The sequence below is a fragment of the Lycorma delicatula genome, chromosome 1, assembly GCF_047948215.1.
Source record: "Lycorma delicatula isolate Av1 chromosome 1, ASM4794821v1, whole genome shotgun sequence".
NCBI classification, from domain to species: domain Eukaryota; kingdom Metazoa; phylum Arthropoda; class Insecta; order Hemiptera; family Fulgoridae; genus Lycorma; species Lycorma delicatula.
This window is the reverse complement of record NC_134455.1, coordinates 178,517,988-178,545,765: the sequence shown is the minus strand read 5'-3', so window position 1 is coordinate 178,545,765 and position 27,778 is coordinate 178,517,988. Positions and strand designations below refer to the sequence as shown.

The 27,778-nt window shown below is 30.3% G+C and overlaps 2 protein-coding genes across 4 annotated transcripts in view; one reads left to right on the top strand and one right to left on the bottom strand.

The window, feature by feature from the left end:
* The window catches only part of LOC142325927 (pyridoxal phosphate homeostasis protein), a 36,481-nt gene extending 11,634 nt beyond the window's left edge, over positions 1–24,847 (bottom strand). For both annotated transcript variants that reach the window (XM_075367887.1, XM_075367894.1), the window contains exons 1-2: positions 24,651–24,847; positions 15,719–15,862 (exon numbers count right to left, since the gene is read on the bottom strand). In XM_075367887.1, coding sequence (XP_075224002.1) covers positions 15,719–15,862; positions 24,651–24,794 — 288 coding nt within the window. In that variant the 5' untranslated portion in view covers positions 24,795–24,847. The remainder of the gene's footprint in view (positions 1–15,718; positions 15,863–24,650) is intronic.
* A 437-nt stretch (positions 24,848–25,284) lies between these two features.
* The window catches only part of CtBP (C-terminal binding protein), a 284,561-nt gene continuing 282,067 nt past the window's right edge, over positions 25,285–27,778 (top strand). For both annotated transcript variants that reach the window (XM_075367866.1, XM_075367872.1), the window contains exon 1: positions 25,285–25,542. The gene's annotated coding sequence lies outside the window, so the exon portion shown is untranslated. The remainder of the gene's footprint in view (positions 25,543–27,778) is intronic.

The following is a 27,778-nucleotide window of genomic DNA, read 5'->3' as shown; positions in this document are numbered from 1 at the left end:
TGGATTAAATCACCTAAGAATCAATACGGTTAGCATACTGATATGCAATTTAAAATGAAAAAATATAAATAAAAAAGATTAATTTGTACTTATAATGAATCCCACTTTACTCCTAATTTTACTTAGTCTGATGACGAATGCCTTTTGTTCTTGAAAATTTAAGCCATTTTCAGAGGTGCTGAAGATTTATGATGGTATACTACACTTTTGGTTCTATATCATACCACATAAAGTTTTCAAGCATTGTCTTAAATTTTTTGGCTTTTAGATAAGCCTCTGTTGAAAACTTATGTTTTGCTGTTACATCAACAATGACAATCAATTTAAGAAAACATTTTCCTTCGTGTTCAAATCACTGCAAAAATTCAATGGCTGCTTCCATGTGTTTCATTATGTGAATTTTTGTTAGCATTTCCTTACACAATTTTCTAAGTGCAATGTCCAGTCATGATTTCATGCAACAATGATCTTGAAACAACAGTAAATTGCAGACAAACCACAAACAAATTTTCTATTCAAAATTTCACAAAAAATCTTCATTGACTAGGGACAAGTAACATCGCATTCAATTTTATGAATGTTCTCATTCACTTAATCCTAATCCACTATCTCACCATATCCATATCTTCATAATCACATTCAATCTTACACTTCAAAAAATTGGATGCTAAATTTCATGTGGTCAAACATTTCTCATTTCTTGTGTTCCAAACCCTAAAGACTGATCTTATCTTATAAATGACAGATTGCTTTAAATGTGATAACACATGTCGTGATCCTCAAAATGAACATAAAACAACAAAAAGGCTGAGCTTGTTCATTCTTGAGTTAAAAGAAATAACTATGCATGGAAAGATCATCAGGTCCACGCTGATGTGAGCAGACAGTAAATACTGCCTGGATGTGTCTTGTACAAAAGGTTTAACACTTAAGAGTCCTCTTCCCGTCATTTGACGGAATGACGTAACTACCGAGAAATGCGGATCACGTCATTTGACGGAGTTCATATTTACGTGTTATTAAATGTAATATCCCGTCAAAAGACGGGATTAATGGCACACACTTTCTAGAGAAAATTCTGGTGCCACCAGAAAAAAAAAGGTGTCAGAAAATGTGCAAGGTTTGCTCTGAAAAAGGGAAGAAAGAAAATGGGAAAGTAACAAGAAAGGATACATCATTTCAATGTTGTGAATGCAAAATCGCTTTATGTAAAGATCCTTGTTTACTGGAAGATTACATTACCACAGTACAAGGATAAATTTACTGGTTTAAAAAAAAATCAGTTTATAAAATTTATTATAAGAAACTAGCAAACTACACTAATTAAAAAATGAATACAGTTATAATAATAAAAATACTTTAAATTATTCAAGGCACAGTTCAAAAGTAAAGGTCGATGAGTTATAAATGGTGACTGGCAAGATTGATTGGTTCATGTGCATTGCTTTAAGTGGTCTGTTGGGCATGCAATTGCTACATGGACATCACTTCATTGTTGTTTGCCTTTATGAGACAGTGTGTTAAAATGAATGCAGTAATAAAAATCCTGCCAGTTGTGAAGTTCAATCAATGATTACATTTCTAAATGCAAGACAACATAATGCTGCTGAAATTCACATCACTTGTGTTCACACAAGTTATGTTTCAACATATGGGCCCACCACAATGAGTGAAGGAAAAATAAGGCAATGGTGTCATGAGTTTAAGGAAGGTCTATCAAATATTCATAACGAACACAGAAGTGGCAGACCTAGTGTCCGGACTGATGATCTTATTGAATGTGTGAATGCAAAAGTAAAGAACAATCCCTTTCGGAACACCAGAAAGTGGAGGTAGATTTCACTGGTGTTAAATAGGAGATAAAAAAGATTTCCACCTTTAAGTTAAGAAAAACTTCAAATTTACTCAATACAACAATGGCTGTATGTGAAAAAAGGTTTCACATGTTTAGCATACAATAAGCCCCTTCTTCTTACAATTCCAGCAACATTTTGGTCATCCCTTGCCATAAGGGTTGGTCATATAAAAAATTGTTACAGACAAAAGTTTTAGGTAATGTTTACAGGACTAATGATCACTTTAAACAGATTCAATACTGGATCTATTAAGGGAGGTATGATTTTTTTATCTTCAAAACCCCAATTTTCCACCCCCTGGACCAATGGTTGGTGATATCAAAAAACTTTACTTAAATAAGTTTTAGGCCCTTATCCAAAGAATACTAGGAACTTTACACAATTCCATATCTTACTTAATAAGAAAGTTATAGCAATAATCTTTTTTTGAAAAGGTCCCCATTACCACCCCCATGGTCCGATTTTGGTGGTTAATGAACTTGGCCAAGATTTTGGAAAGTTATTTTTAAGGAACAATTTAAAAGTGATTGGTGCAAAATTATGGTAGTTATAAGTGAAATGAATATATACAAATTTTTGAGCTGACTGTGGTTTTGGGGTCTGGGGGATGTGAAACCCAAAGACATGTCAAAATTTTTTGGAAGTCAAATATCATGGTACCCATTACAATAGGCAGCTTTCTTATGAAATCTACCTAATTGTCACATTATTGCTTTACAGTTAGTAATCTTTCTCTAGAATTTACATAAGTTTCAATAATAACATTGTTGAGACTGACTCTCTAGGCTATTGTAAACTGTGTGCATGATGGGTGCCAAAAACTTTGACAAGTGCTCATAAAAATCACAGAATGACATTGCACTTGTTATTCTCGACCGCTTAATCATGAGGGAAATGAAGTTTTTTTCCCATATTGTCACTGGTGACAAACATGGATTTCATTAGTCAATGCTGAGATGAAACAATCCATGCAATAGCATCATTCTGGTTCACCAAAACTGAAAAAAATTCAAACAAGGCAGCAAGATTTTATACAGTGGGTTTGAAGCTGGTTTCACAATATCAAAAGTGCTTGGAATGAAATGATGTTATGTGGAAAAATAAAATAAATATCTATTATTTAGAACCATTAATCCAATTAAGCCCAATCTGCCTTTACTTTTGAACCTTTCCTCAATCATTGGCAAGGTTAAATTTTAAGGTTAAAGCAAATTCAAACTACGTTCAGGAAAAACAATGCTACTTTTTTTATTTATAAACAATTACACAAGCCTGTGATAGTTGTGTGCATCTAATCCACTTATTACTGTTGTATTTGATTTTATCGAGAACGAATTCAAAATTATCATAACCCTCTTTTAAATGGACAGAATCTCCGATGGGTATTGCTGGATACATATTCTCATTGTGAAGAAGGACAACTTTGAGGCTTCTTTTGGATAAATCTATGAACAATCTCCAATTGGTACTTACTGAAATAGAATGTTAAAAGAAGTAAAAAGTCCACATATGTCAGTGCAGAAAACTAATTCTCCTTCTTCTGAAAGGAAGATTTTCTGTGGAAGAAAATCCTTTTCTCTGTAACTGAACCAGGAAATGTGGTGTGCTAGCATGTTGTTTTTTTTTTAAGCCTTGAATCAAGTAATTCTGAATTTTCTTTGGTCAGATGTAAGTCTCGAACCAAATCGTTTAGTTCAGACTGTGAATAAAGCTCTGACACACAGCTATCTCCAGGTTTGTATTCCTCAATGTTATCTACATTTAAATCACTTTGGAATAGTTTATTTCAGCTAAATTTTCTGGTGGAATTGACACTGGTATGTCTGGACAAAGCAGAACCAGGCGTAAAGTGGAAGCATATTTGGATAGACCATTCTTTTTTTATTCTTCAAATTGAAACCGTGAACACCAATCAAATAAAAGTAACAATCATTGGTGTGATTTCGTAGTTCTCGCCATACCACTGGAACTCCAAAAAAAGTCCTTCAACACATGTGTAGCAAACGTAGTGGGATGCCCAAGTTTAGTCTTGATCTCCTATTTTCACTCTGAAATACGCGAGATACATTTGTTGAATGAAACCTTTTATATTTATTTTTTGCTTTACCATCATTAACTCCCCACAAATGTAATAAAAAGAAACTGCATAATTTTGGCAGCGTCTTGAAGCCATTTTGAAAATGGGAAGTTTACTTTATGGCCTGAAAATATATTTTCTACCGACAAAAATGCATTTCATCACGGACGACAAAAAAAAAGCTCACTTTACGTACACTGAAACAGCACCAGATAGTAATAGATACAGAAACTAGTAGATGATAGTGGATAATGGATGGTTGCAATGGTAGTACAAAGCACCATCTTCTAGTAGATACAGCACCAGACAGTGATTGTAGTTGCACGGTGCACGAGTGGTACAGATAGCTGCCAATAAACATGTTATATCTTGAGGTCATACTGAAGAATGAAATATGTAATCAGGTATTGAGGGTCTCGAAGATGACCTCCAGTAAAGTCCATCGGGACTAGGAATGGAGGGGGTGGTGCGGTGACCGGGATCGTCATAAGGCGGGTGTGTCTTCCCCTATGAGGTCAGGATGGATGATGGGGTTTGTAGGTCCGTTTTCTCAAAGTTTTGCAAAAATAACCTCACTTTATAATATGCTCGGTATATCATGCATATTATCTTACTATTTTTTAAGAATATTTTGCCCCAAAATTCCTCCTTCCCCAAAAATTGAAAAACTATCTTTTTATTTAACTGAATTTATTTTAATGTCTTTCTAAGCATAGTAGTATTACAAATGACCCCTCAAAAAATATAAATATATATTTTGGGGCGATATTGGTGGTGGGGCAGTGGTCAAAGTTTAAAAATATTGATATTTAAAATTTTTCAAAACTGTTTTTGTTTATTTAAAATTTTAATACTATTAAAATTCTAACAATAAACTTTGAGTATAATATTACAATAAAATTTCTTCCTCCATCACCAAAAAAACAATCCTTGGTAATGCTGAACTGGATTTTGTGGAAATTTTTTTAAGTTTTTTCCATTTAACATAAAATCAAAATATTTTCTTGGAATATGATTTTGGAAATGGGGAGCATAAAAAATAAATACTGATATCTGGAATTTTTAAAACCTTCTTTGGTTTATTTAAACATATACTTGTAATTTTACAATAAAACCTTGTCATAATTATCCCCCACCCCAAAAAAAAACTTAGGAAACTTTTTCATGTAAAATTTATTTTTCCACTTTATAAGAATAAATAACCAACGCCATGAAAGTTTGCAACTTAGTTGTCAGCTTTTTTTTTTATTAAAAAGGATAAGTGAGATATGAAGCCTGGAAATGTGCACATTATCTGCTAAAATTTGAAGAGCTGCCATATTGAATAGAAATCTACTTTATTGATATAATATTCTTTCTTTAAGTCAAGTTAATGATTAATGAAAACAAAGGAAGTGGATAGATTTGTGAACATGGACTCTGAAGTCAAATCAGAACTGAATATCAACTGAAAAAATAAAATATGCTCATCAGCTTTACAAGGCAGAAATAGTTAAAGCAACCATAACAAAAGAAATTGGAATAAAGCCTGTAACACTAGGCTGGAAAAAAGAAGACTGAAAAGATGTAATATGTTAAAAGAATAAAAGAAAAATGAATAGGTCAAATGGCATTTGAGTAAGAATGCAAATAGTAGAAGATTGAAAGCAACAACAAAATTACATAAATGGAGGTTTGAAGAGGAAAAAGGTTTGATAAAAAGTAAATGACGAGAGAATAAAATGGGGGGCAAAACTGGAGATAGTTTATTGTACATTAATGATCAGTTAGCAGATGTTAAAAATAAGGTATTTTATTTCTAGGTAATTAAAATAAAAAAAGTATATGCATGTATGTTAAAGTGCAATTAGTGTAATGGCTGTGACATGAATCGCATGATTTCTGCAAATTACATACCAAATATTGCTTTAAAAAAACAAACATCCCATGACAGGCTTAAAAGCAAAAGTAAGTAGAGGTTTCATGTTGTGTTCTTTACTGAGCCAAATATATAATTACATTTCAGCAAGTCAAGTCTACTAAATGTTAGCCACTGAAATATTCGGCGATTTTAACAAATATTCTTTCACTGGGATTGCTATACAATCATTACTTCCAGAGAAAGCTATCCTGAATGGTTTTTTTGTACCTCAGGTAATTTAGATATGAAACAGTCATGAGAAAAACTGGCAGAAGTAATATAAAAGAGTAACTAATTATTACTCTCTTTTTGTGGAGAAATAATGCATTATGTATACTGCTTCATCTCAGCAGAGAGAAGAAAAGTAAATATCTATCAATTTTATTTTTTATTTTCATATAAAACAAATTGATTATGTTGCTGCAAGTTTCATTTAAAACTTCACTAATTATTAAAATTAATTATTGAGGATTATATTTGAAGAGCTTTTTTTCCAATATTTAACATCTTCAGCAATTCTAATTTTTTAGTAGACACAAAAAACCCACAGCTTAACAGTCTTAATACAATTGTTCCTTTTTTTTTTAGTTGAAAATGCTAGTCATTCATTCTTAATTCTGTACTCAAAAATTGACTTAAACGACATTTGAAATGGCTGAAAAATTAATAAAAAACTGTGGGAGATGTGTTAACTTCTGAAAAAAAAAATATATAGTTGAATAATCTAACCTTTAATGTTAAATTTAAATTATTACATTTTAATTTCTAATATTAAGATCACAAAATCAATAAAAAATATTTTACACGTGAAGACTGCAGCAAGACAGTTGCAAGTAACTTCATCAATAGACTCATTTTCTGCATCCACATCATTAAAAATTTATTTTTTATGCCAAAGAAGTTCTGGAATAGAAGCCAAGTCATTGCTAGAGTGTTTAATTAGCAAATTCAACACCTTTATTTTTTCAGAAGATATTTTTTGTTTTAAAATGCACTCGCGCAAAATCACACTCCATTCTTTTTTAACTACAGACCTACAATTTTGAAGTTCAGCAGCTAAAGAAAATTTATAATTGGTAAAATATTGTATTTTACTAGCAGTTTTTCCAGTTTTTGACTTAGGTTTGGAAATAATGATTTTTTTTTGCTTCACTACCTTTTACTTTAGCATACACATTTTCAAGATCTTTTATATCGTAAATCATCCATTCCTTCCCTAGTTCTTTAACTATACCAACTTCTTTATAAAATTTTACATATTCCTCTGCGGATTTTATTTCAACTTGTTTTCGTAATAATTTTTCAACTCTTCCTAAATACTGATCAGCAGGAAGGAATTAGCGGTCACAAACTGGGAAAGTTACTTGAATTTGTTTAATGATCTCTGGGGATTCTGTTGTCAACCAGTGACACAATGTATGGACAATATGCGCATTCTGATTTTGTCCTGCACAGCCATCATTAAACAACAAAACTGAATCAACTTTACTTAAATTAAGTGATCGTAAATGCTCTAGGAGAGCTGACTTATCTCAGTGGCTCCTCTGCTCGATTGGTTTTCAGTCCAAGTATAAAATGTTGGATTTCTAGAATCTAGGTCTATACAACAAAATGAATAAAATTAAATTTGCCGACTATAAAAGGCCTCTTGGATGTTGCTTTTAGGCAAAGGTTGAACTTGTTATAAATCAAAAGCAAAAAAAAAGTGGGGCTTTCATTATTTTGTGCTTCATTCAAGTCGTAAAAAGCATTGTCACGCAATTTATGAATTCTTAATTTGGTTCTTGTTACAACCATTTTTTTAAAATCAGTTCATTCTTTAAATAGACACAAAAAAGCATTTCTCAGTTGCTGGATTATTATGTCCAATATTAAATTCAGTGGAAAATAATTTATAAAAATGGGCAATGTAACCTTTAAATCTTCACTCTGATTAGCGTTACATATTTTATATAATTTTGCAACATTCAAATCTGAAGGTAAACAAATTCTTTTACTTTTATTTCTATGAGTTTCACAAGCAGGCAAATTGTTTAAACATTTTTTTACCTTTTCTTTTTCAGGTTCATATTTTTTAAACTTTCTATTACCACCACGGTTTTTGTTAGGAACACGATCTAAATTGATAACTTTACTAAATATTCTAGCAGCTGGGAGACTCAAAGCAAAACAAAAAACATCTTACAAAAACTGTTATCATTTCCAGATTTTTGGTTTTTAAAAAAGTAAATTAATGAAACTGTCTTAGGTGTTGTACCATCTTTTGATCTTTTTCTCTTAGGATCATTGGCAGAAATATACTTAAGTGACATTTTATCTTGATTAATCTTACCCTCTGCTGCGTAAATGTGATTTAGATTTATTGATATATATATATGAATACATCACTTTACTACTTTATTACATTTAAACGACTTACTATCATGGTTACACAGTAGTGCTTTACTTTTAAGACACGTGCAGTTGGGATCACTGTTGCAGTACTTTTTATGATTTTCTACCACCTTTCTACCTTTTTCTTGCGCACTACGGTTTATATTGGACACTAAAGATAGTAATTACATATAAAAAAAATATCTTATTCAATTTTACTTGAATAAATAAGCTTTATTCAGTTAAATACAAGCACCTACCAACACTAAAACTAAACAATAACCTCTACGCTCAGCTGATGTAGCAGGCGTTGGTGCACACAGTTACCAACATAACATTTCTCTAATGTGTTGTATTTGAAGGAAGTAAGAATGTGCCAAAATCTAATGGGATATTTTAGAAATAGAATTACAAATAGTCAAGAAACAAACTTTTAATGGACATGTTAATTTTTGAAAAAAATTGCATATTCCAATTCTAAGCAGCATTGGATATGTTTACATTTGATACAAAACAACTGAACAATTTCAGCAGGAAGAGATGTTAAGTTTTGTTAAGAAACTGTATTTTTAAATGGTAATTGCATGCATTTATTAAGTTTTGATAGAAGAATGATATATTAGCCAATAGATACCAACTAGCTCTACTGATCAATACAATAATCTCGATTTTGTCCAGTGGTGATGTTAAGTTTTGAAAACGCTTCTTATTTACTTAAAAATCAAATAATTTTTTTAATCAGATAGGTATCAGGATAGATACCAATATATAATATATATAAAATGTCATGAATGATTTATAATAGACGCCTAGCAAATCTAAAGATAAATTGATGAAAATTTGTATACAGTTCTTCCTATAGTATCAGAGTACAAAAGATTTCTTGAATTTTTTTTGTAACAATTGAATATATCAAGTTGATTTTTGGTGTGTGTAATCTTCATGTTAATATCTAAAAAAAAAAAAATTTTTTTGAAATTTTGAGTTTATAGGGTTAAAATAGAGTAACATTAAATTTTACAATTATTTTGTGTTTCTCCGTCTGTAATAAATGAAAAAATATCAATTTAGATTTTTGATATGTATAATTTTCATGTGAATATCTAAAAACCAACTTCTAGATTTTTTGAAATTTGACTTTCACAGGTGAAGAAAGGCAAAAAAAATTTGAACAATGATAGCAAATTTTCATTTACTGTAATCGGAAACGAGATATTCTATGTACTAAACAATAAACGAGATATTCACTCAATTTGGGCTTGCAAATAATCTTCAACTAAAAACCATTTTTGAGTTTTTTTAATGTTATTATTTTAAGGGATAAAAAATCACTGTTTTTTACATTTTTGTCATTTGATACTGCCGCTATTGACTCAATCTTTATGAGATTGGATAATATTTTGACAATAATTTATATCTGTAATTCTGATTACGTAAAATCATTTAATGGGTCCTCTATTTTTCTGTTTAGGTCTCTGGAACCATGTAAAGTATTATTTCAGAGGATGAGTGAGGATGATATGTATGAATGTAAATAAAGTGTTGTCTTGTACAGTCTCAGGTCAACCATTGCTGAGAAGTGTGGTTAGTTTCAACCATATAACCAAAGAACACTGTTATCCACAATCTAGTATTCAAATCCGAATAAAAATAATTGCCTTTAATACGATTTGAACAATTAGTGGGGGACCTGTACTAACAGACTGTTGTTCTGAAGAAATTACAATAAACTGAATATGCTCTAATCTTTATTTATTATTATTATTGATGATATCGCCAAATAAGCTTGAAGATTGTGCGTGGGATATAGAAATGGAATTTTGTTGTATATGAAAAATGCCATGCCTGACCGGGATTCAAACCTGGGACCTTCAGATGAAGGGCAGAGATGCTACTACTCCGCCATGGATGCATGAGTTTAATGAATACAGGTGGGGTCCAGTCGGTCAGAGCCCTGACTGGCTAAATATCCCTAGATCACAATCAAAAATGCAAGTAACCACATAGTATCAGCAAAGCCACAATGGGGATGCTTGTTATATATTTTATAAATCATATCACCAATGGATAGGTATGTACCACGCAAAAAAAAAGTCAACTGCCCCAGTTTTTGCTTGGAAAGATGATAGGAACTGCAGCAAAAAAAAAAAAAAAAAAATAGAAGCAGTTGAAGTCAATAGTGATATATATATATATATATATATATATAAAATAGATGAATTAAGATAATAAGAAAATAATATTGATGTAAAATAACATTTTAGAAATATTAACTGAATTTATTTGGATACATATTAAAAAAAAAGCAGAAAATTAAGCCTTTTCTTTCCTTTTTAATCATGTAACTTAAAAATTCATCAGGTAGGTAATAGTGAATTTTAAAAAAGAAAATGATTTAGTTTAATTTTAAATAAATTGGTAGAATGATATTATCTGTGCATGGTAATTTATTACACTTGCGAATGAAATAATAATAAGGTTCTTTTTTAAGACTGAAGTGTTGTACTGAATTAACCAAAAATACTTTTGTTGGTTTCATATAGGTGGATGTTTTTAATCTAATAAAAATTGGTTAATATGAATTGCATCTGATATGTTAATCTCATTATTTAATCACTACAAGATTTATAATTTTAAATTAATATAGTCTACATATTAATTTTAGAACAAAAATATTTAATATTATATATTTAGAAAAAAAATATTTACGTGCAATCTACACATTCATTCAAAGAGGAATTATGATCAACAGTAATAACTAAAGATGTCTCAAGTACTATTACCTATTGAAGTAGTTGTAATATATATAATAATAATGTAATAATATATATAATCATAATAATATAATTGTTTACGCCATTTGCGTAAAGTCGTTTTATTCCAATGAATTCAAGGTTATGGTTGAGTCTTGTAGGTTACAGTCTTAGTAATTTATTTTGCATTTTTGTAAGGCTTATCTACGTGTATTTTTAAATAGGTTGTTTGGGTTTGTTTTCGATATCAATTTCTCTGTCTCCAGTTTGACTTGCTGATTGCATTATCATATTGGTGTCAACGTATTTCATATCTCGCAATATTCATTGCTGTTTAGTCTTAATGTATATATTAGGCTTAGTGTTTTTTATTCTCAACCAATTTCAATATTGTCATAGTTCCTAGAAGTCTATTTCTCTTTATCTGCCCTGATGTCATTTCTTCAACTTGCGTATTCAGAATTTATTTTATCAGCCTTACGTAATTCTTTAGTGGTCTGCTTGCTTGTAAATTATTTTTGTTATGTCTTCGTTCTCGAATTCCAAACGTTTTCTCTAATCATTCTCATACTAACACTAAGACACTACTCTTGTTGCCAACACACACTCTCTTAGGTCTGCCTAGATGTGGTTTCCCCCTCCTTTCACTCACGCCATTTTTTCGGAGAGTAGATCAGACCTTCACCACGTAGAGTCGCTTATGACTTTTCGCTCTCAAACTTTGTGCTAATATTTTCATCGCATTCATACTCGCATACACGTTGCGGTATTTCTGTCGAAATTATCTCTAGTTCTACCCGTCAGTGGTTCGTTATTTCACCGATCTCTATGTTTTGTTTTTGCCTCGTTTCTTTCTCAAGTTTAATCTTCAAATTCTGTATATTATGTCTATGCTGAAAGTGCTTCAATTACTACAAACTGCCAATTCTATTGACGCCGAATCTTCTCTAGCTGCTGATTACATTTTCATCGATGCAGAATCTCTCCAAACTCGTTGCCACATTTTTGAGACGCCACGTCCCGCTCAACCTCTAAACCACGTCTCACCCTGTATTCCTGATACACTACTGCGGACTACGCCCAGGATTACTGTATGTATTCATTTACCTTCATTCACGAGTTTGTCTCTTGCTAATATTTCTGTGCTACAGGCAAGTTCAATTTTCATTATTTATTACGTTAAACAGTTATTTTATCATTAAAATTTGTGGAACATTCAGTTCATCGTACCTTTACGCATTTCAATTTCAAGTTTAGTTTAAGAACCATTTATTCACGACAGGTGGCTTATATAAGGTTGTGTCATCGTTCAGCTGCAACCTATTTTACGTGCTTAATTATTACAATTTGTTGTTATTGTAATTAACTCTATAATTTAATCTTGTAACTTGTTAATCGCCGAGATTATTTCTTTTCTGCTCATGAACTGTATTCATATTACTTCTCTTAAATTAACTTAAAGCAAATTACTCCTGATGTGCAGTTATGTTTTAGGACTTCTTTGTAATTTTATATTTTCAAGAAAGCTTGTTTACTAATATGAACTCTACTTATATGTTTACTTATTTCAATTTGATTATTGTAATTAACTTTTTTTGTACTAGAATATTATTGTGGCCTTTTTTCTGCATTCAACTAGAATTACATGTTTGAATTATTTAATGCTAAGTTTGTTGTTCATAAATCAGGAAAGGCCAGTGCCAATAATAAGAATTGTTGTAATTTATTTTGCTAAGTTAATGACATTTGTTCATTGCTAATTTTTCAATATTACAGCAATAGTAATGCAATAGTTTTCCAGTCATACTATGTTTATTGATGTTATGTTTTTCTAAGTATATAATTGCAAATAAGGTTTTTTATGTTCTCTTGTTTTCAGGCTTTGTTAAATTGTAGATTTTCAAAATGTGTATTTGAAAAATGTATATTCATGTATTTTCTCATTTAATATTATTATTACTGATATGTTGATTCAGCTGATATTTATTAAGTATCATTAAGTTATGTTAATTACATAATTTCATTTAATTTAAGGTTATGCTTTAACATAAGTTCAGTTGTTTTACATAATTAAAGTCCAATTTCTTTTGGCAAATACAAGCTGTGTTTTTTGTTAACTTTACCCAATAATAATAATATCCGGCTTGCTATAATTCATTTTTAAAGCTCAATTTTCAATCATAAATAAAAATATGAATTTAAAAAAAAACTAAAATTAAATTACTCATTTAATAAGAATATAAGGGTTACAGTACTTTTCAGAGATGTAAGTTTATTACAATGAAAATATTAAAAGTTACTAACTGAAATTTTCAGTGGTTACATCATTTATCTTACAGCACTATTATAAGTACAACAAGAATTAATCAATTACCTTTAAAATTTGTTTTAAAATTTTATCACTAAAAAAATGTAAATTAAAAGCAATAACTGTATTTAAGTGAAAGATAATGATGTAATATAATCTTTATAAGTAATAAATAAATAAAATGGTAATTTAATTTAATCTTCTTATCAGTAATTTAATTAATTATACAACCATCTTATTTCACTATTAATATATATACAAACTGTAAATTTGATATAAAATAATATCTTACAAGAGTATACATTAAAAAAGATGGTTGAAGTTTTTCAACTTTTGATAACAAAACCAATAAAATAAAGATATAGATTCTCACTTAAAATGTTGAATGTGGAGTCCTTCTAGAGAATTATCTGTCAAAATATCAGATCAATCATTCGTCTTTGCAGATGCTATTCATTCCAACTACATTAAAAGACACTCTTTAACAAGATTCTTCTAGAAACTTCTGCATTAATTTTTAATAAAATAATTTGGATGGATTGCAATAATCTGACTTTATACACAAATAAAACCATTGCAATCTACTTCTTAAGTACACATGATTGTTGCTAATCACATGAATAATATACCTTTAATAGTTCATGGAAAAAATTATATCATCAATATTTAGAATTACTTGTCCAGTATTTATAAAAAAAAAATACTTATATATTTTGTCTAAATACATAGGCATTCCCTTAAAGGTGTATTCTCTTTTGGTGAGCAGTGTACCTTGAATTTTGGCACTCTCTTCTCCACTTCCTTGCACTCATTACTTCTACTTAAATGTCCAGCCCATTGGCACTTCAGCTTCCCATAATCATTCTTATAATCTCGCTTCTGATTTTGTCCCTTCCTTTAACATTCGGCACACTTCTCCCATATATGGCTTCTTTGCCATACCTGTATGTTCCTTTCTTCAATTTTTGTAGATTGAATTTACCACCTGTGTTAAAACCAGAGCAATAGAACTATTAAATGTCACACTTTCTTTTACTTAACCGCTATGTTAGCTTTCAACATTTCCTCAAAGGCAAAATCTGTACAATGTCCTAGACTGTATAGAATTACTTACCTCTGCATTTCCTAGGACAATCAATTATGAAAAGATATACTATCTCCTGAATATGCAAAGTCTTTGAAAACAATATTCTTTTCAGCCCATCTTTATCTGTTTCACTTCTTTAATTTCATTACCAAAATTACTGATAGTAATTTTGGTTTGCGAGTAATTAAAACAAAGACCCATTTCTTTTAAGCTCTTTCTAATTCCACAACATACAATTGATTGCTCCTAGGATAATGCCTATCAGCATTAGGTCGTCTGCAAATTCTGAGTTATTAAGGAAGTGCATTAACTGCATAGACAGCGTTCCCACTGGTATTGATATATAACTGTATAACCACGTTGTTTGGCTGTGAAATAACTTATTCAATCCCAGTTTGTCATATTATTAAATATTTATCACATTTCTGTACATTATTGTCTAAAATAATATTTTAGGGACTATGTTTAAAATCAAAACAAGCTTTCAGGAAACAAAAGTGGGTTGTCAAATCTTTCGTATCGGCAAATGTGATTAGTTAATATCAGTTTTTGGTAAATTAACACTACTGATGATCTATATATTTATGTTATGAATATACAACCGACACTAAAAATAATATTCAACTGTATCAAACAAATATTTTCTCATTACACAAGATAATACTTCAGCCTAAGAAAAAAATACTTTATTATATTCCAGTTTTTATTTTTAATAGCTTGCCTAGCTAAAGGATCTTCCAACCAATATTTAAAATTAAACTAAAACATCTCCTTCATATAAACAACATAACTACACATAAGATTTTGAATAATACTAATTAAATAAAACTGAACTTTCTGCAAATTTGTTTAATGTGTACTATATATAAATTATTAATGAATTAATGCTTTAAAAATTGTTATTTTGTTTTGTACACATTTTATTTATTTTATATTCTGTTTAATGTGTACTATATATAAATTATTAATGAATTAATGCCTTAAAAATTGTTATTTTGTTTTGTACACATTTTATTTATTTTATATTCATACCCAGTATGAATATAAAATAAGTATGAATATTCATATACACAGTAAAGTCACTATCTACATACAATTATTATTTTAATGTACTAATATGGACTGTAACTTTTTCTCTTTTTTACTCACTAATTTTGCACTCTGTAATGGAATACTGATAAAAATTTTTCACAGACTTCCTTTCCTTGATCTTTCCAGACAAACACTGAAACATTTCATTTAGTTATTCACATACAATAAACCTAGAAAATTTCTGATCTGATGATATAAAATCATGTTATGATTTGCATAAAGTATTTATTATCATATTACATTTTTAATAAGTTTCTCTATTATTTATTTACCTGAGGATTAATGCTTTTTTCTGTTAGTTCTTGTATATAATTTTCTCCAAAGTGTCGTTGACCATGTTCATAGGCAGTTATAATCATATCTACTGACTTTGTTTTGCTAACAGCAACTAATCTAGGCTTTACAAACTGCAGTTCCTAAAAAATAATAACCAATATCTTACACTTAGTAAAAAAATAACAACTATGCATTATTAAATTTTATTGTTTTAAAGTAAATCAAATATACAGCTTAAATGTATTAATGGTATTAAAACAATAATAGTATACAAAATTAATAATGTTTAAAAACAAGCTGTACAAAATTTGAAACCAACATTTGTTTTTTAAAAACCAATTAATATTTGAAGTCTGTTAAAAGGGGGAGACTGGAGACATTCTTCTGAGGACTACTTTTCTTCATTCAATGTTTCGTGCCATGAGTAATGTTATTTGGTTTAAATTGGTATGGAATGATAAAGAAGACTATGATAAATAACAAACTTTCTTCAAAATTTAAACATTGAAGCACAGTACTCCTTGTTAATGACTATTGTCATTAGAATGGTTTACAATGTACTGCAGGATGGTGACAGTAGATGCATCACCAACTAGAACAGTAGTGCCATATTTCCCGATTCATTGATCACTTTCCTATTGCGTAAGTATACCTAAATTAAATCTTGGTAAGTATGCCAGCTTTCCACACCAAAATTAGAAAAAAAATGGATGCATTAATCAATATGTTTGGTGTGGATGAAAAGTTGTAAAATTGGGCTTGTAATTTCAATACAGCGATATTTACAGGCTATTGTGACAGATCTCCTTCAAAGTAGTACCCATCTGACAACACAATAACTCCAATGATGTTTCCACTTTTGGAAGGATTCCTGGAAACCTTCTTCTTAAGGGTATTAAGAATCCTCTCTATATTTGCCTGAACGTCTTCAGGCAATTTAGTCAAATCGATTCACATTCAGTGAAAATTTCAATTTAAGAAACAGGTAGTAGTCAACAAAAGCTAAATCAGTGGAATAGAAGGAGTTGTGGAAGCACAAAATTTGCAATTTGGCAAAAAATTCCATGGTCAAGAACGTACAATGCATTGTCGTGGTAGAGGAACCAATTCTTGTCTTGCCAGATTGCAGACCTTTTCATTGATACATTTTTAGGCAAACTGTTGAAGGACACTGTTATAATATTTTGAATTATTTATTTATTTTATTTAGTTATTTTGGTTAACTGTCTACCACCTATGGGCAAAATCATGATGCATAACACTCACACAATCAAAGCAAATCACAGGTCGGTTTTCACATTTCACAGATTTTGTTACACTTTTTTTCAGTCTTGGTGAACTTGACCCCTCAATGCGATGAGTCACTAAATCACTAACTTCACAATGTTTTCGTGGGTTTTTGAAGTGCAAGGTCGGCCAGACAGGGCATCATCTTCGATTGATTTGTGGTCATCTTTGAATATGCTGCCAGATATTCAATCAGCTCAGATGTTTATCCCCAAAAGCTCTTTTTAGCATTCATAAGTCTCTGAAGCTGATTTCCCAGTTTTCAAAACAAAATTGACAGAAACTCCTTGTTCTGTTTTTTCATCTATTTTGTGGAATCAATAATGTGCTAAGAATCTAAAACACATCTTCACTCACCAGGATACCATTCTCTACTCAACAAAAATATTATTGTTACCTTTTCAGGATGTTTGAAGGACAAAACGAGTTTCTCCTTCTACACTCATGAGCAAACCTACTCCCTCTTAATGAGCAGTGGCAACACGTGTCTTAAAACTTCCAATCGCACCTCACAATAAGATGTATTGCTGCATGTAAAATCACTGGCAATACTGGCAGTCGGCCATTAGGACTGAATTCACGTTAATCTAAACCGAAATTTTCTCTCAGTACACAATAAAATAGTTGTATTAGAAGCTGGAATACCAAGTTAAGAGTCAGAAATGAAGGAAATTATTTGGATTTAAGAAGCCATCTTCTTCTTGCAGACCATAAACCTCACTGTGACAAAAATATATTTGCTACAAAAAACAGCAGTTTTTAAGAGCGACATAATTGCACATTTATAGTTGACATAAAAAACATTGGACAAAGTCTGGGAAAAATACCAGTTCATAAATCCTAACAAGCCATTCCAGACTCTTTGATCAGATTGATTAAAAATCACTTAAGAAAGGTTGTATTTTTCATTAATAACCATTCTAGAGGCAGCTGTATCTGCAGATCTACCTACAATGACATCCTATGTAGAGAAAAAAAAATACATCATTCTTAATTGAAAACACCACGAGGAGAAGTAATTCTATTTCTTTAGTAGTTATCTTCCACATGGTATGGACATTTCTATACCATGTTCTGGTACTCACTTTTAATTAAAGGGCTACACGAATTATTCTTTTGGAATTTTAATCAAAATTGGAACTTTAAAAGGCCTAGGAGGCTGGCTTGCCCCGCTTCCTTCCATAATAAAACAAACAATTACTAACTATTCATAACAATAAAAATCAAATAATCATTTTTAAAAACACATATCACTGTCCAATGATATAGAATGAAAAAACGGTAGGGTCATATTATATAATATGATTTCCTTTCATTCAATCATTATTATTATTGAAAATTCAATTTCTTTAGTATTTTAAAATTTAGTTTTCTTACTTGCAGCGTGAATGTTGGAAAGATAAAGTGCTGTTACACCTGGTTGTCAATGTGCATTGCTTACAACAAAAACTTATAAACTGGAACTGCCTATAAAGCAGAAAAAACACTTTACAGGTTATGTTTGTGACCAATTTGTACTGAGTCTCCCTTCACTGAATTATGACTGTAAATTTAGTTCTTTAGGATGCTAAGATTGAACATTCTTAATTAAAAGTTACAAATACTGTACTTATATTTAATTTATTAGTTAAGTTATTCTACATATCTGCAAGTATCTAACTTCCTTTACTCAGGGCCATAGTAGGCACTTGCAGCCCATTCTGATACCTAACTTAATCATGGCAATGATTGCTATAAATGATGAAGAATACTCTTTCCAAGAACCAGAAAATTATTTTGCAAGTTTCATATAGCTAAGTATTCTAAAATGGGCTTAGCATTTTGATAATAAAACTTCAAAATGCTTATTCTCCCAAAACAAACATATTCATTGCAATAAGATTCACACTATGGATATAAATACAAGGGCTGTTTTTTTTTTCAACCACATGCATCTAAGTAAACAAGATATAGGTGGAAGCCAGGTCTGCATGTCATGTGATTGAGCCACCCCTCCACCGCAACCTTTGCCACTGCCAGCTTCATTGCATCAGTCTGAGCCGAGCTATGGGCACTTGAACATGGTCAATACGACTGATGCTCCCACCAAGTGTGAGTTGCGAAGTGTGATATGTTTTCTGCAAGCAGAAGGATGTAGTGCTGCTGAAATCCACTGCAGAATGAACCTAGAGCAGAGGTTCATTCTGCTAGAATGAACCTAGTGTATAGTGAAAACTATGAGTGATGGTAGTGTATGGGAATAAAGTAGGAAATTTAAAGAAGGGTGAACAGATGTCCATGAAGAAGGTGGGCAAGGATGCAAGTATGTCGGTACTGTAAGTATGGTTGAGCGTGTTGATAATTTTGTCCATGACAAATGGAGTTTTACAATATGTGAACTTTCTGCAGAAATCCCAGGTCTTTTCTTTACACAATTGTGACTAAAGACCTAGGATACCGGAAACTATGTGCATGTTGAGTGACGATCACAAAATGCAGCCAATGACGTCGGCCTTAATGTTTCTCATACAGTGATAATAAGGAGGAAGATCTTTTAAAGTATATTATTAGTGGTGATGAGATTTCCAGTATGACAATCCAGTAATCTAAAAACAGTCTAAGCAGTGAATGCATACTTCTCCAAACAAGCCAAAAAAGTTCAGACACTGAGTAACAGGAAAACAATGGCTACATCTTTTTGGGACCATAAAAGTGTCTTGGTGGAATTCATGGAAGAGAGAACAACAATAACAAGAGAAGTCTACTGTGAATATTTATGCTGCCTCTGCAGAGTGATCCAGAACAAACAAAGAGGAATGCACTTGTCCGGCATGGTTTTGATCCATGACCACACTGTGCCAACATGACACAAGACCTTCTCAAACAATTCAAGTGAGAAGTTTTCGACCATCCACTGTATATATTAAACCTAGTACTTAGTGATTTTCACCTCTTTCAAGAATTGAAGGCATGGTTGGGTGGACAACACCTTTCTGAACTTCAGGAGGCTGTCAAGACGTACCTTAAGTCACTGGCAGCAAACTTCTATGAAGAGGGCATCAGAAAGTTGGTGTCATGATGCATCAAATACCTCAATTGTTCTGGTGATTACATAGAAAAATAAGATAATACTACTCAACTTTCAGTAATAAAATCATTTTGTTATGTCAACGTGTCTTTTTTTTATAGTCCATCAAAGATTGAAAAAAAAACACCCCTCATATACAGGGAGAAATACTTTTAAATCATAATTACAAAGATTACGTCTACAAAAAAAAGCTGCAAGGACTAAACAGAAGTTTTGGTGTATGGACTCATATAATGAAAAATGTACAGCATTAGAAATTTTAATTGCATACATCCTGATCATACTTAAAACTGTTCTACTTGTTAAACCCTTACTTACCAACTACATAAACCAGCAGATACACAAATGTAATAACGAGATAACCTCAAATATGACTTACAAATATAGAACATTATAACAGAAAAATAAAAATCAGCTATAAACAGCAAACTTAAAAACTGACAAACTTCTTTGCTTACTAAATCAACAATTTAAAAAGAAACTAAAAAACTGGCTTCTTTGAAACAATTATTAGAATTCTGAGGATTTCTTTAACAAAAAAATAGCTATAAGTAAGTGTTATAAGTAGTGTTTTATTTAGATAGAACTGACAAATATATAATAAATTTTTGAATTTTGTTAATGAAAACTTAAACAACCTCAGTCCAAAAAACACAAATAACTTGTACATAAAAATTCTACCCCAAATGATGAATCTTATTAAAATTTCATTTATATCAAACAAAAATCAATCCTTGATAAAGGAATAAAGTTTGCACAACAAACAAACCACTTGCTGTAATTATAATAAACACTAGATTACAATAAAAACCATGTCATATAAAGATCAAATCACATTACATGTCATAAACAATGTAGTAAAAACTTTCCAATATTTCAAACAAGAAAAACCACTTCATTGAAATATAATTTTTAATCACCCTAATGGGAAATATACAGAACATCACTTTTGTAAAAACAAACAAAATTAACCACTGTTAATTTTGTTAACTTATTCTTATATTAAAACAGAATAATTTATAACAAAGTGCATGAATTCATTATATAAACATCAAAGAATTAACAAAATTCTAACACAAATGTCAAAACTTAATAAAAAAAACTCCTTAAAAAAAATAAAAATGCTTTATCACAGAAAAACAGAAACTTCATCTAAAACACTTCAGTCGCTGGTCAAAATTTACAAAAAAGGCATCCAATTCATCCCGTAATATGAAGTGCTCCAACACATAAACTTACATGATCCCTAGACAAAATCATCACAATATACCATTTTATATCAATATTGATTTAAACATTGCAATCAAAAGGAACAGACCTAGTAAATGGTTCTGCAGAAATCACAGGTCTTGTCTTTACACAATTGTGACTAAAGACCTAGGATACTGGAAACTATGTGCATGTTGAGTGACGATCACAAAATGCAGCCAATGACGTCGGCCTTAATGTTTCTCATACAGTATGATATGATATTTGGTGTATGGACTCATATAATGAAAAATGTACAGCATTACAAATTTTAATGAAATGTTCATTCATATATATTTAATACCAAACTAAACTTTTGAAATAAAAAAACTAATATAGAAAACATTTCCATTACTGAAACAATCACAATCTTATAATCAATTCAAACAGAAAAAAACCTGTACAAAACTCAGCACTGAAATAATGAACAAAACAATGCACAAAACAAACCTGTTATTTTCGAGAATGAAACATTACATATAATCTAATGGTACATCAAACTCGTGTTTACTAGTTGGAATATTCTTACAACATACAGTAAAAACAAAAATCCTCACCTTCATGAAATAATCCTTCCTTACAACAGAGACAGAAACTTGTAATTAGCTCCTTACTCCATCAATATTTTTGACAAAATTGTAATCTTCACCGATAAGAATGAAAATAACAAAAGCATAAACATCTTGGAGCAAATAAATACAAAACATGAATACAGGTACATACAAACTCAATCGCTCATAAAATCTAAATTGATACACTTATACACCCTTCTTAACAGCCCATACAATATATTGCCTTTACCTACAGGATACAATTCTCTGTACACAGAATAGTTATTATGATGGTTTTTTGTGGTGTCTATTCAATGTATTTATTTCATTTGTTTTTAAATGTATAATAAAGATGATTGAACATTCATTACAAGTAAGGTGATGATATTATTTGTATAGTCACCGCCAAGTAATGGTGAGCTTGGAGTGGCGACGATTACTACCAAACATATCATGCATCATGTTTATGCTACAAAGTGAACAATAGTACAGCAGTGACATGCAGGCAGGCTGATCATCCACGCTATGAATATGAAGGATTATTCAGATAGGGCGGTAGATCCTGTGTGGAACATCTTCCCTCTCAAAAACATCTTGAGACTCCGAATACGAAAACGCACCAACACCATACTAAAAACAACATAGTGTCATGTTCATAGATTCAGAAAAAGTGCATGACTCCACTAATAGACAATTGCTCTTTGAAATATTAAAAGAATTCAGCACTGACAGGAAAATAAGAACTCTAATCAAACAAACCCTAACCAGCACCACTTTCAAAGTTAAATTCCTTGGAGAAATATCAGAACCGTTGGGAAAAAAAAAATAGGAGACAGGGGGATGGGCTATCACGTATTTTATTCAACCTAATTCTGGAAAAAATTATAAGAACATGATAACATGGTAGATTACTTTGCCTTACTAGCGCTGAACAAGGAGGAAGTGGAAGTAATGATCAAGAAATTGCTAGAAAAACTGGCATACAAATCTTGTACAAAAAGCTCAATATATGGAAAATAAACACCAAAAGGAAAAATACATGAAACTGAAATACAACAACATTAAATGAGCAGACAACTTTAAGTACTTAGGAGAAAGGATATAACTCAACAGACTGGATAAAACAGCAAACATAGAACGCATTAATAAATTGAAACAAGCATATGGAATTTTGCAAAACAGATACAACAAATGAAGCATGTCCTACAAAGCCAAAATCAGACATTACAACAACATAGTCATCAAAATGGAAGGACTACATGCATGGCATGCCTAACAATCAACAAGAAAGGAGAAATATAAGAAATTAGGTAAAGAAAAAGGTGAATAGTCAGGAAAATACAAGTACCAGGATCAAGGAAAACAGAATATGGCATCTGTAAAATACAAACTAATAAGAATCTCTACACACAGAGAACTTCACACACAATATAGATATCAAAATAATGGACAACAGACTGACCAAAAGGATCTTCAACCACCTTACACAGATGAAAGCAACGACCAACTGGGTTACAGAAACACAAAAGGACTTTGAGGAAATGAAGATGACAGAAGACATCTTAGAAGATAGATGAATTCAGGAAAATAATTGACAGATTTAAGAACTTCATAGACAAAGATCATAAACCAAGGACAACCAAGAAGTAGACTGATTAACAGAAGAAGAATCATAGTGAAAAGATGAAAAAGGTCTGGAAAGCAAAGAAGAACAAACTGAACATCTAGCAATGAATTCCCTGCAAACCAAAGAAGACAAAAACTAATATGAATGAATGGAAAAAAAAAAATATATATATATATATATAAATGAAGGGTAATTAGATTTTCATGTTTTAAGTGTCATCAGTCACCAGGTTTTAAGGTGTTTTCTATCAACAGGAATTATTAACTAGTAATTAGCTTAAATATATATATTTACAGAACAACTGATAAAAAATCAGTTCTGTCATTTTTCACAGGCTTCCATGAGATAGCAGAATTACTTTTTCTATTCAGAGAACACCCGGAAAGCAAGATTTGACAAAAATCTAAGGTTTCTTTAAATTGTAGAACAAATGAAAACTTTTTTTTCATTAATGAATAATAGGATATTTCTAATTTAGAAGTGCATTTTTCCAATTTATTTATATTATAAAATTAGGCTAATTGGTAAACTTTTTTTTTTATCTAACATAATACTTTATGACTTTTACCTTTCTAAGGAATAGTTTCAAATTTGCATGCCTTGATTGAGGTATAATAAACTATTTTGACAATGGTAAAGCTTATGCAGTTTATTTTTCAATTTGCAATGTGTATGTTTGATTCAGACTGCACTGAAATTGAAGAATGGTTTAGATTAATTTATTGTGATCTATTACTAAGACATTAGCCTTTTAATTTCCATTACAAAATCTAATACATTATTCATAATAAATTAATAGTAATATTACACAAAGTTTCTAGCCAAGATTTGAACTCTGCTCAAATAAACCCAAACTCACATGATGAAGGTGAAATTTCAATGCTATCTAATAATTTACATAAACATAATAATTTTTAATATCCAATCAGCAATTTCTGAAATATTATGCAAAAGTAAACCAAAAACCAAAAGAAATTCAAATGTGCTTTAAAACAACTGATGAAAAGTTATTACTCTGCTACGGTATTTAAACGTAAAACTTGAAATCGAGAATATTTCAAAACATAAAACTTATACACATACAACTCACTACGTCATACTTTTAACTGGGATTTATATTCAGCAGGGTTCACTTATTTAAAACTTACTTCAGGACGTCTTGATGAAGCAGCTAACACTTTGTCCAAAACGTTTTGAAGACCTTTAACAACATCAACTTCATCCATGGTAGCAAAACGTAGTCTCACCGGTAAGTTGCCAGATAACAACTGAAAACGGCAAGCAGTAAGCATTTGGTATATAAATTACAGGTGATTTCAACATGTGTTCTGTGCGATAATGATAATCTTACCGAAGCCTTCTAAATCATCAGATTCATCATACATTCTAGTGCCGTATTTTTGACAACTTTCTAATTATCAAAATAGTTTTAAAATGATTTATTAGTACAAATATATAACGAAATATAAAAATATGCTAATTAGAAAACCTTTTATACAAAAATAAAACTTTTATTTCATATATTAATTTTGTTAAAGATACTTAAATGGCGTTTTTAGATAACTTATGAAAGTTATTTGTTTTAGAACTATTAAAACTTAGGAGGCGACTGAAATATTTGTGAAAATGTTTAAAAACAATTCGTTATAGTTAATTTTTTTAATTTGCAAGTAGTAAACTTTAACTGAGCAGGTGGCGCTTAGGGAAGTGGGTGGTAATGTCTTTGTTCATGGTCAATGGGCTGGGATCTCGCGAATTCTCGTTATTGTGATCACGTAACGAGAGATTACGAGACTCGACACCATCTTTGTTTAGTGGGGATGATCTAACTTCTGTTTTGTATTATTCTACTTTGTTAAATATTAGTGTGTTTGTACGGTTAATTGTATTTTTAAGGAACAAAAATACCATTGAATGAATTACGGATCGGTTTCTCCTATTAATTCATGCCGTTTGTGTGAATTGAAAGTGAGCAAAGTTTGAGATTTCATTTCAAAACTAACGAGGCAGCGTGGCTCTTTGTTTCTGCTAAGTTAAGAGGTAAGAGTTATTATAATGGATCGATACTTAAAGAGATATTTGCCGGGTGACCTATTTTAGTGTTTTATGTTATTAATATACAAATTTAATATAAAATGAAAGGTAATATTTGTAGTCTGATTTTGAAACCGCATTCTTTAACCCAGTTTTCGTTGGCTACGCCTTGATTCGGTATCGGTGTAGGCTTGTGCTTCATGTTAGATACAATTTTTTTCCGTGTTCTTTTTTGAATGTTTGCATTGTTTTCAGTTGCCCTTCTTTTAAGAATTAATTAGTGTGACAAATTTTCGTTATTATTTAAACTGTGGGTGTATAAATAAGTACTTCGTTATTTTCGCATTTAAGTGTCTTGTTTTGATTATTCAAAAATTAATAAAATCATGTGGCTCAATTACATTTACTTGTTTATGTGATCTATTACTGACATAATGTGTTTATTAACACTCATCAACATCCCGTATGTAACTGCAGTTAAATTATTAAATTTTTAATACGTTTTGTGCCTTATTTTAAGTTAGTAAGTATTTAATCATGATTTTACCACTAGCTGCAGTTTATTCTGGTAACTGGATATGTGTAAAAAAGACTACACAATGTAATGCAGATTAGGTTATATATTCTAAATGATCGAGGTATTTTTATTAAGTTTATAAATACATATTTACTTTCATTTTTATTTGTTTGTGAGTTTAACTTTAATACTTTTATTACAATATTTTATTAATTAGGTCTATGTTATATTATTTTTTTATTGTAACTTTTTTGTGAATATAAGGCAAAATGGTGTTACCCTGAATTGATGTAGGAATTGAATTTTTTAGTGCTGTAATATGGTTTAGTTATTTATTTTCCTACATAATTTATACTTTTTATTTTCCTTTTTTAAGAATAATAATAATAATTACGGTTTACTTTTTGAAAAGAAGAATGTATCGTGTAATTAATATTTGTAACAACATTATGATGTTTATTTATATTTATATTGGAAGTATTAATACTAAAATTAATTTGATGTTGCAATTTTATTGATAAATTTTGAAATGAATCATTTTAGATGAAACTTAATGAAAAGATGCATTTAAACTAATAACTTAATTTAAATTTAATCAGGATTTTTTTCTTTTGTAGCATTAGATAGCAAAAGAAAATTAACTGAAAAATACAAAAACCATTATATGTTTTGAATGCTGTTAGCTTAATTTTTTTCTGTAAGTTCCAAATATTTTAATAAGATATAATAATGATAAAAAGTATTTAACTGTATTAATGACAGTGGTTTCACCTAGAATTGTTAATTACAATTGTTTTGAAGGGTCATGCAGGGTCTTTTTTAAAAATCACAGATTATTCCATATTTATCTTAATTAACATTCAGTTTATCAAATGAAAGGTAAAATTTTAAGTTGTAAGCAATGTTATTACTAAAGGCAATATATTAGTGTTTCTTTGATATTTTCACAAAACAAAAGGATACTAATGGGTTTCAGTTAAACAATTGAAGATTTCTACTATTTTGATAAAATTCATCTGCTTCTTATGGTATTTATTTAATATTATTTACTCATTAACATTAAAAAAAAGTTTGTGGGAAAAGAAAAAGTTAATGGTTTTATTTTGATATGATGTGTGCACATTAGTCTAATTTTTTATTGAGCATCAATAGTCTGTTTTCTATCATTTACTTAGTTACTTATAAAAAAAAATGAGCTGTGATAGTCAAAACCAATAAAAGTATGCCAGAGAAGTAAAATATAATGAAAACCACATTTGTAGTCATTTTTAAAGAAGTTGTAATTTAAAAAAAGTAAAATGTTAAATATTCTAAAAACTAAATCAGAGTGTGTTAGCATAATTTAGAAGCAAGTTCTAGAAATAAACATTTAATATTCAGTTGAATCAAGCCTTCAATTAATGTTACTGCTAGTTAATTATTTCGCATTCAAAGTTTGCAACAATTAAGTTTAAACATTTATAAATACAAATAGGGAACAGTAGGTGTTATACGCATTGGAATCTGCTGTATTTTATTGAATAAATGTGAAAAATTAGGTTGAGAACAGGTTTATTGATTGTATTTATTTATTTCCTTTTTTATAGTTGCATTAACAATTTAAGTCAGTAGTGACTTATCAGTGTAATTGCACTGGTAAATGTATATAATCTTGAAGAAACTCAGGCAGATCATTCCTGAGATTTGTATTTAATTGAAACCCAACCAAAGAACATAAGTATCCAC